The sequence below is a fragment of the Rutilus rutilus genome, assembly GCF_951802725.1.
Source record: "Rutilus rutilus genome assembly, chromosome: 13".
In the NCBI taxonomy this organism is placed as follows: Eukaryota; Metazoa; Chordata; class Actinopteri; order Cypriniformes; family Leuciscidae; genus Rutilus; species Rutilus rutilus.
The window spans coordinates 16136586-16148918 of record NC_140218.1 but is presented as its reverse complement, the minus strand read 5'-3'; the positions used below and the strand labels follow the sequence as shown (position 1 = coordinate 16148918).

Sequence of the window (12333 nt, the reverse complement as noted above, 5' to 3'; positions counted from 1 at the left end):
TATGATACATACGGAGACCAGTGCAGTTCAATTCTCGAACAAATGACTCTTATGAGCCGGTTCTTTTTAGTGAATCAAAAACACTGAATCAGCCCATGTCCTACTCGAATTGTAAGGCTCGTGAGACTTGTTCATATGGTTGTTCATATAACGTATTAAAGATACACATTATGAGTTGTGTTGTATTCACATGTTTGTTTAGTATTTGTATTTCAAATTTGCATTTATGCTGCCTCTAAAAGATCTGTCAAAAGTCACACAAACCTGGGTTTTGCAGGAAAACACGTTTTAGAATTGTATTATATTTATTTCTGATTTGTAATATATGTTCTGTTAAAATATGAAACGATCGTCAACTTGGCAAATGAAATAAGAACACTTTTTAAAATAATCATAATAAAAAAAAAATATATATATATTAATCTCGAACCGGACTCGTTAAGAGGAATCGCAATCGGAACCATCCTTTACGATTCCGTCACTTACTACAGTACAGCCTCAGTACCGCAGAAACAGCGCTAAGCTTGAGAGATGATGCCCGGACCCCTCACGCTCTGTTTCCCCCTGTTTTCCAAACTTTCACTCCCACTCAGAGTCCACATTGTCCTCTAAGAAACGCACTGCCACCCCTCCCTGCCTTTTTACCTCGAAAAACACAATATAATTGTTCTAAAAGAACAACAGAGGACGATTAGCGCGGAACGAAAGGCGCTCTGATGAGTGAATAGTAGAGAGGTTGTGCGCATGCGCAAGACCCGAGGCGCCAAATTTAGCGGGAGGGAGAGAGACAGCCCTAGCTTTGTCTGATGGATCTGTTTACAATATCGCACACTCCGCTAGAGAGCTTAATATCAGCACTTCCTCCTCGAAGAGGAGCTGACAGCACTCAACTTCAGCACACTTGAGGCGAGCGCACTCATCATCACCTCTCTACCCTCTTCTTAAACAGCGGGATGGCGAGGCGGCACAGACACAGGTGAGATTTAAGTTTTATGCATTTTGATGAACTTTCGCGCATGTATTTCCTTATATTATGAGACTGCGCTCCATAGTCACATGCGGGCATTTAGACCAAGGCTAGATAGTTCGTGCTGATACCATTACATTTATTAAATGCGTGCTCAGAAATGTAGCGCTTATATTTGGTTGCATTTTTCCAAACGCACGCATCTCTCCGCGGAATGTTTATTTCTTCTGGTTGGGCTGCGCCGCGCTGAACAGGTGGATGGCATGTGCGCTCCCCGCTCGCGCCCGCGCGGTGGTCTCGCGCTCGTGTTCATTTACATTTTCATTCATCCACCGTGCGCGCAGGTAGAGCGTGTGAATCCGCTGGACAGGTTACGGCGAGATTCGGTACTTCCCCAAAGAAAATCACACACTCATTTTGATTCAGAAACAATTGACGAGAGGCACAATTTCAGCGGCAACGTAGTGTGGTAGAAAAATAGCGGGCGATTGCAGAAACCTCTCGGCATGTTCGTGTGGTGTTTTTTTTTTAACGTTTTAATAACGTTTGGATTAATTTTGAGATTACATGTGAGCCGGATGGATTATGTCCACTAAATTTTCTAAATCCGCCTTACAATTGTCGGGATTTGGAACAACTAGTATTATAGTCTTAAAGGGATAGTTCACCCAAAAAATGAAATTCTGACATCATTTACTCACCCTCATGCGTGAATTTCTTTCTTTTGAATTTCTTTTTCTTTGAATTTCTTTAAAAAAAAAAAAAAAAAAATATATATATATATATATATATATATATATATATATATATATATATCCATATATATATATATATATTTGGCAGAATGTGAGGGTCTGACAGTCTCTATTCACTTTCACTGCATCTTTTTTTTTTTCATCCATACAATGAAAGTGAATGGTGACTGTGGCTGTCATCCTGCCTAATATATTTCCTTTTGAAGAAATATCAAGGATTTGAGAAGAAAATAAGTAATGAAGGTTTAGCATGAGGGTGAATAATTGATGACAGAATTTTCATTTTTGCATGCACTGTCCCTTTCAGTTTGTGTTTAAAATTTCAAAGCCATCATGCAGTTCATATGCATGTGCTTTTGCATTAGAGACATTTTAAAAGCTCAGACGACAGGCATTTGATGTTGTATTGGTCACATAAGATCACGATAAACTAAGACTCAGACTGATGTTTTTAAAAATTCCTTTGAATATGGTTTCAGCCACAGTGAGTCTATTTTGACATATTTAAACTCACATGTACAATTAGTCAACAACCCTCATTGCACACTAAGATGAAACCGTATCTATTTGACTATATATATTTTTTTTTTCAGTGAGCTAGCTGCGTTTTGAGTTTTACATTTCCAAGTACTTGTAGTCAAAGAAGTGAGCTATCATCTTCATCTTTCACTTTAAGCACTGGCAGTAAGGATAAACGTAGGTTTAAAAGTACGTATACACATACACCTGTGGCACAAAGAGCAGGAGAACATTGTTCTCCACGTCTGCTTGTGCTCTATCGTGATTGGCCAAGAGCTGGCCAGGTGAGATGGTTTTGACAGTACCTGTGCAGGTCTGAACACGCTTCCATCCTGAAACAGTGCCAGTCCACACACACGTTCACTGTTTCTGTGGAAACCAAAAACATCAGAACAGGTTTCTCTGAGCGTGTCCCCCCTGCACCCTAACCTGCCGGCTGTACTGGTTCATCCACTCTGGTTTTGTGTTGACTGTGTTAGTGCTTAATTTTACTAGAATGTGTGATAGACTTATGGGGGTGAAAGGGTGGGTTTTTTTTTTTATGTATGTCAACAACCGCATCTAACATTTTCATGAGGATCTGCTCGTTTTTCCTCATCCTTCATGTTTGCTCTTCTGCTGTTTCACTATTCCCCCCCCCCCCCCCTCCCTTCTCTGGTTATTACCCTACTCTCCTTATCTCACAATCTTTCATTTACCCTCCCCTCCAGTGTTTACAGTAGCGACGAAGATGATGATGATGTGGAGATTTATGATCATGACTACGATGGTCCTCATGCCAAGACAGGAAAACGCCACCTCGGCAAGACACGCTGGACCCGTGAGGAGGTATGCAAAACTGTTGCCTGGCTTTGTTTAAGTGTTATTTTTTTGTATAACACTTAAAAAAAACACACAAAAAAACAGAAATAAGCTGAATTTTTTTTTATTTATTTTTTATACAATTATAAATAATGCTAAATTCATATTTTAAATATTATATATATATACATCTATATATATATATACATATAAAGTCACATGTACAAATGTGTGTCTATATATATATATATTGTGTGTGTGTGTATTTATGTACTTTTTAATTATATAGTTTTAACACAGATATTCTTCTGATATATAATTCAAAGCAAAAAAGTTTTCATTGTTTTATGGTCTTGCACACACTAAGTTTTCGATTTTTGCACCTTTTGACATTCAAATGTTTTAGAGTAGTGTTTTTGGCTGCTTTGTTTTATATTGTATCCTATGTATTCATTAAAACTTAGTTTAGTTTAACTGATAACTTTATTCTTCAAGCAGCTTGGAATATCATTTATTTATTGTTTGTTTAACAATGCATTATTTGATTATGTATTTAATGCTATAATGTTGACTTTTTCCAGGATGAGAAGTTGAAGAGGCTGGTAGAGCATCATGGTTCAGAAGACTGGAAAGTCATTGCCAGCTTTCTACCTGTGAGTCTGTGTGTTTGTGTCTATGATTGTTTAAATGTGTGTATGTATGTGGCTTGTGTATTTAAGCTTTAGGGGGTTAGGTTAGGTTATGTTAGGTGTGGTGTTTTATATATGTGCATTTGCATGTGAATAGCCAAAGGATCAGGTACTGTAGAAGTGTGTGCACGTTTTGGAGAATTTTGCATAATTGGGTATTCCTCATTGGTTGGCCTAGTTTGGAACAGAGTCAAATGGGGGGGATATGGCAAGGTTTCAGAATCCACTGTGCACCTGCAAGCACACACGGATGTACAAACACACACACTCACACACACACACACACACACACAAATGTGCACTCAGGTAGAAGCATATGTTCACATACAAACTTCTCAGGCACAAACACATACAGTGCACACACATACAGATGCTAAGCTTAATGCAGGGGAAAAAAAGCATCTAGGCTATATCTAGATAGAGATTGCCACACGTCAATCTCAACACATGAACAAGAATTAGAAACTAAAGCTGTTTCATTTCTGATTCACTCTGCGGGGTTTCCGAAACACCTGGGATCTCAAGCCCACTGAACTCATATTAAACACAAAAAATACTTTAATTCAAGTCACACACCGCATTGACAATCCAAAATTAGTTTCCATTCTCACTGTATTTGTGTGTGTGTGTGTTTCACAGAATCGCACAGATGTTCAGTGTCAGCATCGTTGGCAGAAAGTTCTCAACCCTGAACTTATCAAAGGGCCGTGGACGAAAGAAGAAGACCAACGGGTAAGACATCTACAACCTGACACAAAATAACCATACCACAACCAATATGTTACCTCATATAACCAAACTACAGCCACAGGATTGCAATTACACAACCAAATAATCCACATGCAGTTGAGGAGGAAAGTAAAGATCCATTGAGCGGGTGTTGTGTTGTAATGATTAACTGGCGAGACCAGGTGTTTCTCCATTTATCGTCATTTTTATGACCCAGCAGAAGTCATTAGCAGGTGTATTTCGCAGATATTCGTCGTAATACCACTATCTGTATCTGTGTGCAATCTTAAAACACTTATGCAATGTTAGTTCCCTTTCTCTCTGGGTTTGTGCTGGCCTCCAGTACACCCCCTCTTTCTGCATACACCTCCTTTTCCTCAATCACTTGCTCACCACAATGTTCTTTTCTCTGTCTCAGGTGATTGAGTTGGTTCAGAAGTACGGCCCCAAACGTTGGTCTGTGATCGCAAAGCACTTAAAGGGGCGGATCGGTAAGCAATGTAGAGAACGCTGGCACAACCACCTGAACCCTGAGGTGAAAAAGACTTCCTGGACTGAGGAAGAAGATCAGATCATCTATCAGGCGCATGAGAAACTTGGAAACCGATGGGCTGAGATTGCCAAGCTACTCCCGGGCAGGTAAGGAAATGCAACTTAAACGCTTATATTCTACGTATTTGTATGTGATAAGGACAAACTTATGTTATTTTCTTGTCGTCAGAACCGATAATGCCATAAAGAACCACTGGAACTCCACTATGCGGCGGAAGGTCGAGCAAGAGGGCTACCTTCAGCACGCCGCTAAAGTCAGCCCCACTCCACTAAGCAACGGCTACGCTAAACCTCACCTCCTGAACTACAATCACACACCGACCAACACATCCATGCCTGCCTCTTCCATGAGCAATCAGTATCCGTACTACGTGCCTGACTCACAACGGGTACGAGAAAACTTCTCTCTCATACGTTTACCTGTTTAAATAATGGTATTGTTGGGCATAGAGTAAAATTACGATTCTGAACTCTTCAGTTGGTAATTGATCTTTTATTCCCCTTGTGTTCAGGTGCCATTTCCACTTGCTCTTCAATTGAACATCTTGAACATTCCTCAACATGGCACTGCTCCTATCCAGGTAACCAATGAGTCAATTAAACTGTTCTATATATTAAGCAGGGATGCATTAAATCAAATTTAATGATTTAAATTTGTCTATTCAAATGTCTATTCATCAAAGAATCCTATAAAAAGGTTTAATTCCAGAAATAAATTAAGCAGCACTACTGTTTCAACATTGATAATAAGAAGAAAATGTTTCAGCATATTTGAATGATTTCTGAGGGCTCACGTGACACTGAAATCTGAAGTAATGGCTGCTAAAAATTCAGCTTTACCGTCACAGTGCATTTGTTTTTTGTGCGACCAATCTGACGTGTTTTCTCTCTATTGTTTTCAAATTATTACGACGCTCCTAGTTTTTTTATTTGATCGCATTCAGTTCAAACTCACACCTCGGACATAATAAAACATTGAGTTTTGTTCATTTTGCTTCATTTTGATTCCTGTGATACAGAGACACTACAGCGAAGAGGACCCCGAGAAAGAAAAGAGGGTGAAGGAGATCGAGATGCTCTTGATGTCAACAGAAAATGAGCTGAAGGGACAGCAGGCACTACCAGTAAGTGTGTGTGTGTCTGTGTTTTTGTGTAAGTGTCTATGTGTGTGTGTGATTAATTGGAGGAAGCATCTGGGGGTCTATTTCACATTCTAACTGCTTGGCTAAATTATGCAATTGTGCCTTATCACACCACAAGCTCTGTTTAACTCCTTGTGCAACTCCGAACCCCCTCCCAACACTTCACATCATTCAACTCAACAAGTTCCCTTTCTCTCTGACTGTTCTTCCTGCATGCATCCCTCTCTTTATTTCGCTTAATTTCTGCCGCTCACTCCCATACACAACTTATTTTTCCCCTCCCTCTCTCGCAGATTTCCATGAACGGCTACAGCGGGTGGAACAGAGGCTCTTTGACGGACAGCTCGGTTGGCGTGTTTGTTTCAGTCCCGGCTCCATCCCTAGACCAGGGATGCCTTCCAGAAGAAAGCGCCCATGGCAACACAAACAGCCCAAACAATGACTCCAGCTCCAGTTTACCAGAGTTTATTGATGCTATTGATTCGGTAAGAGACCATAATATAGATCATCCTATATTAGATCTGAGAGGAACGGTGACCCTGTAAAAGTCAGCTGATAGCCACCGTTTAGTTACCTGTCAACCTCGGTGTCCTCACATGATCTCGTCTTCTCAGGCCCCATCTATCTGGGCCAACTTACACTCTGATAGGAGGTTGCCCAAAACTGAAGCTAAGTCCAATCAGGGTTCGCCCACCCACAACGATGACAGCAGTGCCCTCACAATTCTTTGTTCTACGCCCAAACATTCAGCCGTCAGACACCTGCCCTTTTCTCCCTCTCAGGTAGCCTGAAACTTCTCCGCATAAATCAATCAGTCACCCAGTAACTCAATCATGAGTATCACTTATTATGAATCAATCTCTTCACACTAACACATATCAGTCTGCATTAGTCTACATGCGTAGGATTCATCTAAAGGTCATGTAACCATACATAACATGCATTTATAACACCCATGAGTGTTTTTTGGGTGTCATAATGTGCGTGCTGAGGAAAAGATGTTAGATTGTATTACATCAGCTCTTAGTGCTACACTTTTTACCCCTTTCCTAGTGATGTCAACCACTACATAACCAAGACAGCATTTGACTTTAATATCAGAAATCGGTTACACTTTATTTTAATGTGTCCCTGTTACAGTGTAATTATACATTTAAGTACTGAGTTATATTAATGAACTACTAGGGTAGGATTAGGGTTTGGTTTAGGGTTAGTTGAATGTAATTCTGCCTAATGTATAGATATTACTATAGTGAATACATGTAACGTGTAACAGTGACACCCAGAAATCATTTGAGTTCAACTTTAAACATTTGAATTTGTACGTGAAGGAATGCTGCATTGTTTTCTTGACTCCCAGGGGCAAATTTAACGGAAATTCTGGTGAACAACGCATGCAATCACTTTCAATTTCCTCTGACAGATTTATTTTGCACTTGACAATTTTATGCTTAGCAAATATTTGCATATTTGTTCATTACAAATATTTGTTCTTCATTACATGCTAGTGTTGCTCTTTTAGCCTAGTGACAGTAGTTTATTGTGCATGATGAATCTTTTGAGGTTTATGCTGATTTTGACCCCTTTTAGAGGTCCTCCTACACTTTTGAATGTTAAATAAGTGGTTTTCAGATTAGTATCTGATTGTTGCCTTCCTTTCTTCCTCTCTTTTGTAGTTCTTTAATGCATCAGTGAGCCCGGACTCAGACAGTCAAAATGTACCGGTCACGCCCTCACCTGTCTGCTCCCAGAAAGCACTGCAGCAAGACCTTGCTCTTCGGCCTCAGAAGGAAAACGAGCTGTAAGGGCCCATTTCAATACTTTTTGCATTTGCAATGGTTCTTTATGTGATTCTTAAAGAAGTTTCCCATGCAGATATAAAGCATAATCACAGGGGGAATGAAATGAATGAGACTTAATGAGATTTATGTGATTCTAATAAAACCCTGAATAATTCATAATGTACATATGGGCGTTCTGTTTCAGGTTCCGGACCCCCAACCTGAGGCGTTCTATCATGGAGTGCTCTCCTCGCACACCCACTCCGTTCAAATCCACACTGACAATGCAGGACACCAAATACGGACCTTTGAAAAGGGTGAGACTATAAACATTTTTTACATTTAAAAACTGTTTGTGTGTGTGTGTACTTGTACAATTATCTTTGTGAGGACCGGTTTGAGTTTTAGACCATCAGAGTGAGGACAAAGATAGTAAAGGGACATTTTGGCCAGTCCTCACTTTCTGAGACCCCATTAAAGGCCTGTTTGAGGGTCAAGGCTTGGTTTTAGGGATAAGGTTATAAGTAGGAACAGAGTAGGTTTAGGGTTCGGGTTCGGGTTAGGCACTTAGTTGAGATGGGTAGGGTTAGGGTAAGGAGCTAGAGATTGCATTGTGTCAATGAATGTCCTCAAAAGATAGATGTGTGTGTGCATTTCATGCTCTCTGATATTAACATTGTATGCTATTTTGTGTATAATTCAATATAAAAAACTAAAACTAATAGTATTTCATTTTATATGCCAAAGGTAATCTGAATGTAAAAACAGGGGAATGAGCACAGTTAAATATCCAATATCATCCAATTAATTTAAAAGCATTTAATATCGGGCCAATAACCAATATGGAACCGATACATCATGCATCACTACTTTGGAATATTTTACTCAAGACTCTATTCTGGTTTCAGGCCCACAGCCCTTCATTGAACTCTGGAGTGGTTGGTAATATTAAGCAGGAGCCTCAGGAGTGTGAGATCAGCGTCGGAGGGGTGCATCTGGAACAGCCCCCCCTGAAGAAGATAAAACAGGAGGTCAGTTTGGGCTAATGTCCGCCCCTTCATTTGAATACATCTCAAAGTGATATTCAAATAGCAGAAATGTAAAAACGTCTCGTCTGTAGTTTGCTATTTGAATTTGTTAGTTATATCGGTAAGCAGTCAAACTTGTCTGATCCATCTGTGTAAAAGTAGGGGTGGGAATTGCATATTAAATATTGGACGTAGGATTATGAAAGCAATAGACTGTAATTTCTGCCTGGCGGGTTTGTATTTATTCAATAATTGATTGGGATCTATAGGTGGAGTCGGCTTGTCTGCAGTGGGAGGAGCAAGATCTCCAGACCCAGCTGTTCCCTTCCAGTGGCTCCGCCCATGACATGCCTGTGAGTATCTTGATTTTGTTCGTATATGGATGTTGATCTCCGCCTCTGTAAATAGTTTTCATTTATCAGTGTTATTTCGATATTTGACGACTCCGTTCTCTTTGGGACTTATAGGATCTGTTGACTAGCTCTGTGCTGATGCTTCCTAACGCAGAGAAAACTGAGGACGGACACAAAGCCGCCCAGCTGCCCCGCAGAGCCATGGGAAGTCCTCTGCAGGTACAAAATCTATCATGAGACCCTTATACACACCCATTTAAAATGTTTGACCAGATACGGTATTGAAATGAAACATTTGGCTTAAATGTGTACATCCATCATGTACGTGTAAAAAACTTTATAGCTCATTTTGTAGTAGCACATATTGACTTTATGACTGCAGGTGCTGAATTGTGCCATAAAATTGTAAATGTGTGATTTATTAGACACTGAAGCGTATGCTATGCAAAACCAGAGCAATCACCTTCAACTTTGACTTTTTCTACTTCTCTCCATCTTTACTTCCTCTCTCTCTGTATCCTTTTCTCTCTCGCAGCAGTTGAGCACATGGGAACAGGTGCTTTGTGGGAAGACGGAAGAGCAGACGATGCCCTCTGAAGCCACGCACAAATACCTCAGCAATTATTCTTCACGAGCACTGGTCATGTAAAGAGACAGATAGAATGAGACAGAGACAAATATAGAAAGGGAAGAAGAAGGAGGGAGAGTGAAAGAAGACAATCGTTCTGAAAAGAAGTAAAAGAGGAACACTTCAACACTTCTAGTACATTATTTGGGAGAGGCTTCAAGCCATTTTGTAGACTGCACAGTTGATGTTAGTCGCCAATGTTTAAGCTGTGCCGTCGCTTATTTGATTTGAGCAACCAAAGACATTATTCATGTTGTGTTTGATTTAAATTTAATAATATTGTATTATATATTTTGTATTATATATGGGAAATGAATTCTCTATGTGGGTTCTAATTTTATGGATTTTAATATAAGGAACAATTTGCAGTAATTTATTATTATTTTATATTAAGAATAATAATTAACTACGATGGCCGCCTTTGCCAGTGTTTGACCCCAGTATTGCTCACGTCTTAATCGCTAAATGTGTGTTAATTGTAAGGAGCTTGTGTCCTCCTAGCATTATCAGAATCATACACCTAAAACTACACAATATTTGTACTCCATATCTGTGGGTGAACAACAGAACTGCCCTTGCAGAGATCGTATGTATTTCAGCCAAATGCCTAAAAGCACTGCTATGTATTCCTGACCAAAACAAACCATGTCCAATGCCTAAAAATGACTGCGCCAAGTTTGAAAATTCAAGTTTGCCTAATGTAGATCTTTGGTGATGTATCTAGCGTAAAAAGGTCTCTGTCAGTTTAGTAGTGTTGCCATTTCAAAAGCAAAAACACAATGTTGAGCTTTCATTGTATTAGCACTATTTCAGGTTTTAGATCAACTATGCAAAGATTTCAACAGAACAAAAAGTGTTTATTGTCTTAAAACAATTTTTTTTACAGTTTTTGTATTTGCTCAATAGGAAAAACAAGGTTTACCAAGCATTTTCAAGTCTGGTTGAAAATGGTAACAAATTTGCCTTTGTGATGATAAAACATTTCTTGTTTTCTTAAACACTTTTTTTTTTTATGTCAATTTGTAATCAGATTTACATTTGGTATTTTTTACTTTTTGAAACACTGAAATGATTGTTGCTTTTATACCTAGTCGGCTTGTTTTTGATATTTCAATCAGCATTTGATACTAAGATTGCAGTGCCCAATCAAAAGCATTTAGCAATAACGTTTTTGTTATTCGCTGCCTTTTTGTATTAGCGTCAAGTACAAACACTTTTTTTACACTGATTTTGAACTTTTCATAAATCTTTTTATACAAACTTTTATAACTGCCTTGTAAATAAAGTGTGTTTTTGAAAAAATATCTCTGGCTTAATAGTTACTTTTTCACTTAATTGCTGAGTTTGAATAGCGTGTTCCTGAATGTTTAATAAAATCTATTCACTTGCATAAATGGCATAAGACCAAAATCAAACCACTTTCTGTATTGAATGCCAAGTTACATAAAAAACTAAAATAGTTATTGATTTTTTAATATTTAATCATTTCAAGTTAATGAAATGCTATACAGTGGCCCTAAAGTATTTAAAGTTTTAGTTACTCTTTAATAAATAATAAGTCATATCTGCAATGAACAAGTGATTTTTAGTCAATTAAGTCAGTATACAAATATAATTAGTTTTAATTATGAACAATGTCTTTTGTTTTATAACAAAAAGTATAGATATATTCATATATTTATTAATAATAAGATAAATATATTTAATATTACTAAAATGGTCAATAATGCAAATTTGTTTAATATTTTATTATAATAAAATGCAACACAAAAAGTGTATGCTGTCATTAAAAAAAAAAAAATGGTAAAGTTTGGTTTTCTTCATAATAAAATACTTGTACAAAGAGCGACCGAATACTTCTGCAGACCTATAGGCCTATGATGGATAATTGTAACCTTAATCCAGTTGTGAAGAAACAACATCACACACCCACATAAATGAAGGCAGCCATTTTCCATAGACCACTGAGCCATCTCAACTAGTGCAGTACTCAGTATTCACTCAAAAGCTTGTGGGCAGTGAGATAACTACAATAGTATTCAAATGGTTCTTTATAACTCATAAAGAAATGATAAAGGCTCAACATGAACGGAGAGAATCAAGAATGACCTATTAACTCTTTATCGGGGTTTGTAGTAAGGGATATGCAAATGCCACCAACTGTATTCTCTCAGGCTATCTTAGGAATGCTTTCCCTTAATGCCTATACACACCATCACACGCACAAGTTGCCAAATTAGACACAACATCTATTTGCTCACATGGGTGTGTTGACTGTTTTTGAGGGTGAATTTGAGATCTTTAAGCGAGGTGTTTTGTAGAGAGCTGTCAGTCCCCCAGGGCTTCACACTGATGGAAAAACTTTCCAACTCTAGCCCTAACAGATGCT

At 38.5% G+C, this 12333-nt stretch overlaps 1 protein-coding gene across 4 annotated transcripts; it reads left to right on the top strand.

The window, feature by feature from the left end:
• The first annotated feature begins 795 nt into the window (after positions 1-795).
• On the top strand, positions 796-11248 carry myb (v-myb avian myeloblastosis viral oncogene homolog). 4 transcript variants are annotated; one of them, XM_084429233.1, is made up of 16 exons: positions 819-976; positions 2952-3069; positions 3624-3695; positions 4371-4463; positions 4879-5099; positions 5182-5401; positions 5525-5593; positions 6032-6136; positions 6448-6639; positions 6769-6936; positions 7831-7955; positions 8141-8252; positions 8844-8966; positions 9233-9316; positions 9431-9535; positions 9855-10103. In XM_084429233.1, the coding sequence occupies exons 1-16, from the start codon at positions 954-956 to the stop codon at positions 9963-9965; spliced, it is 1941 nt and encodes a 646-aa protein (XP_084285359.1). In that variant the 5' UTR covers positions 819-953; the 3' UTR covers positions 9966-10103. The 4 variants fall into 4 exon arrangements, with proteins under 4 accessions (XP_084285360.1, XP_084285359.1, XP_084285358.1 ...); XM_084429232.1 differs by having other exon boundaries at positions 9852-10103; XM_084429234.1 differs by lacking the exon at positions 6769-6936 and having other exon boundaries at positions 796-976; positions 9852-11248.
• The last annotated feature ends 1085 nt before the right edge of the window (positions 11249-12333 follow it).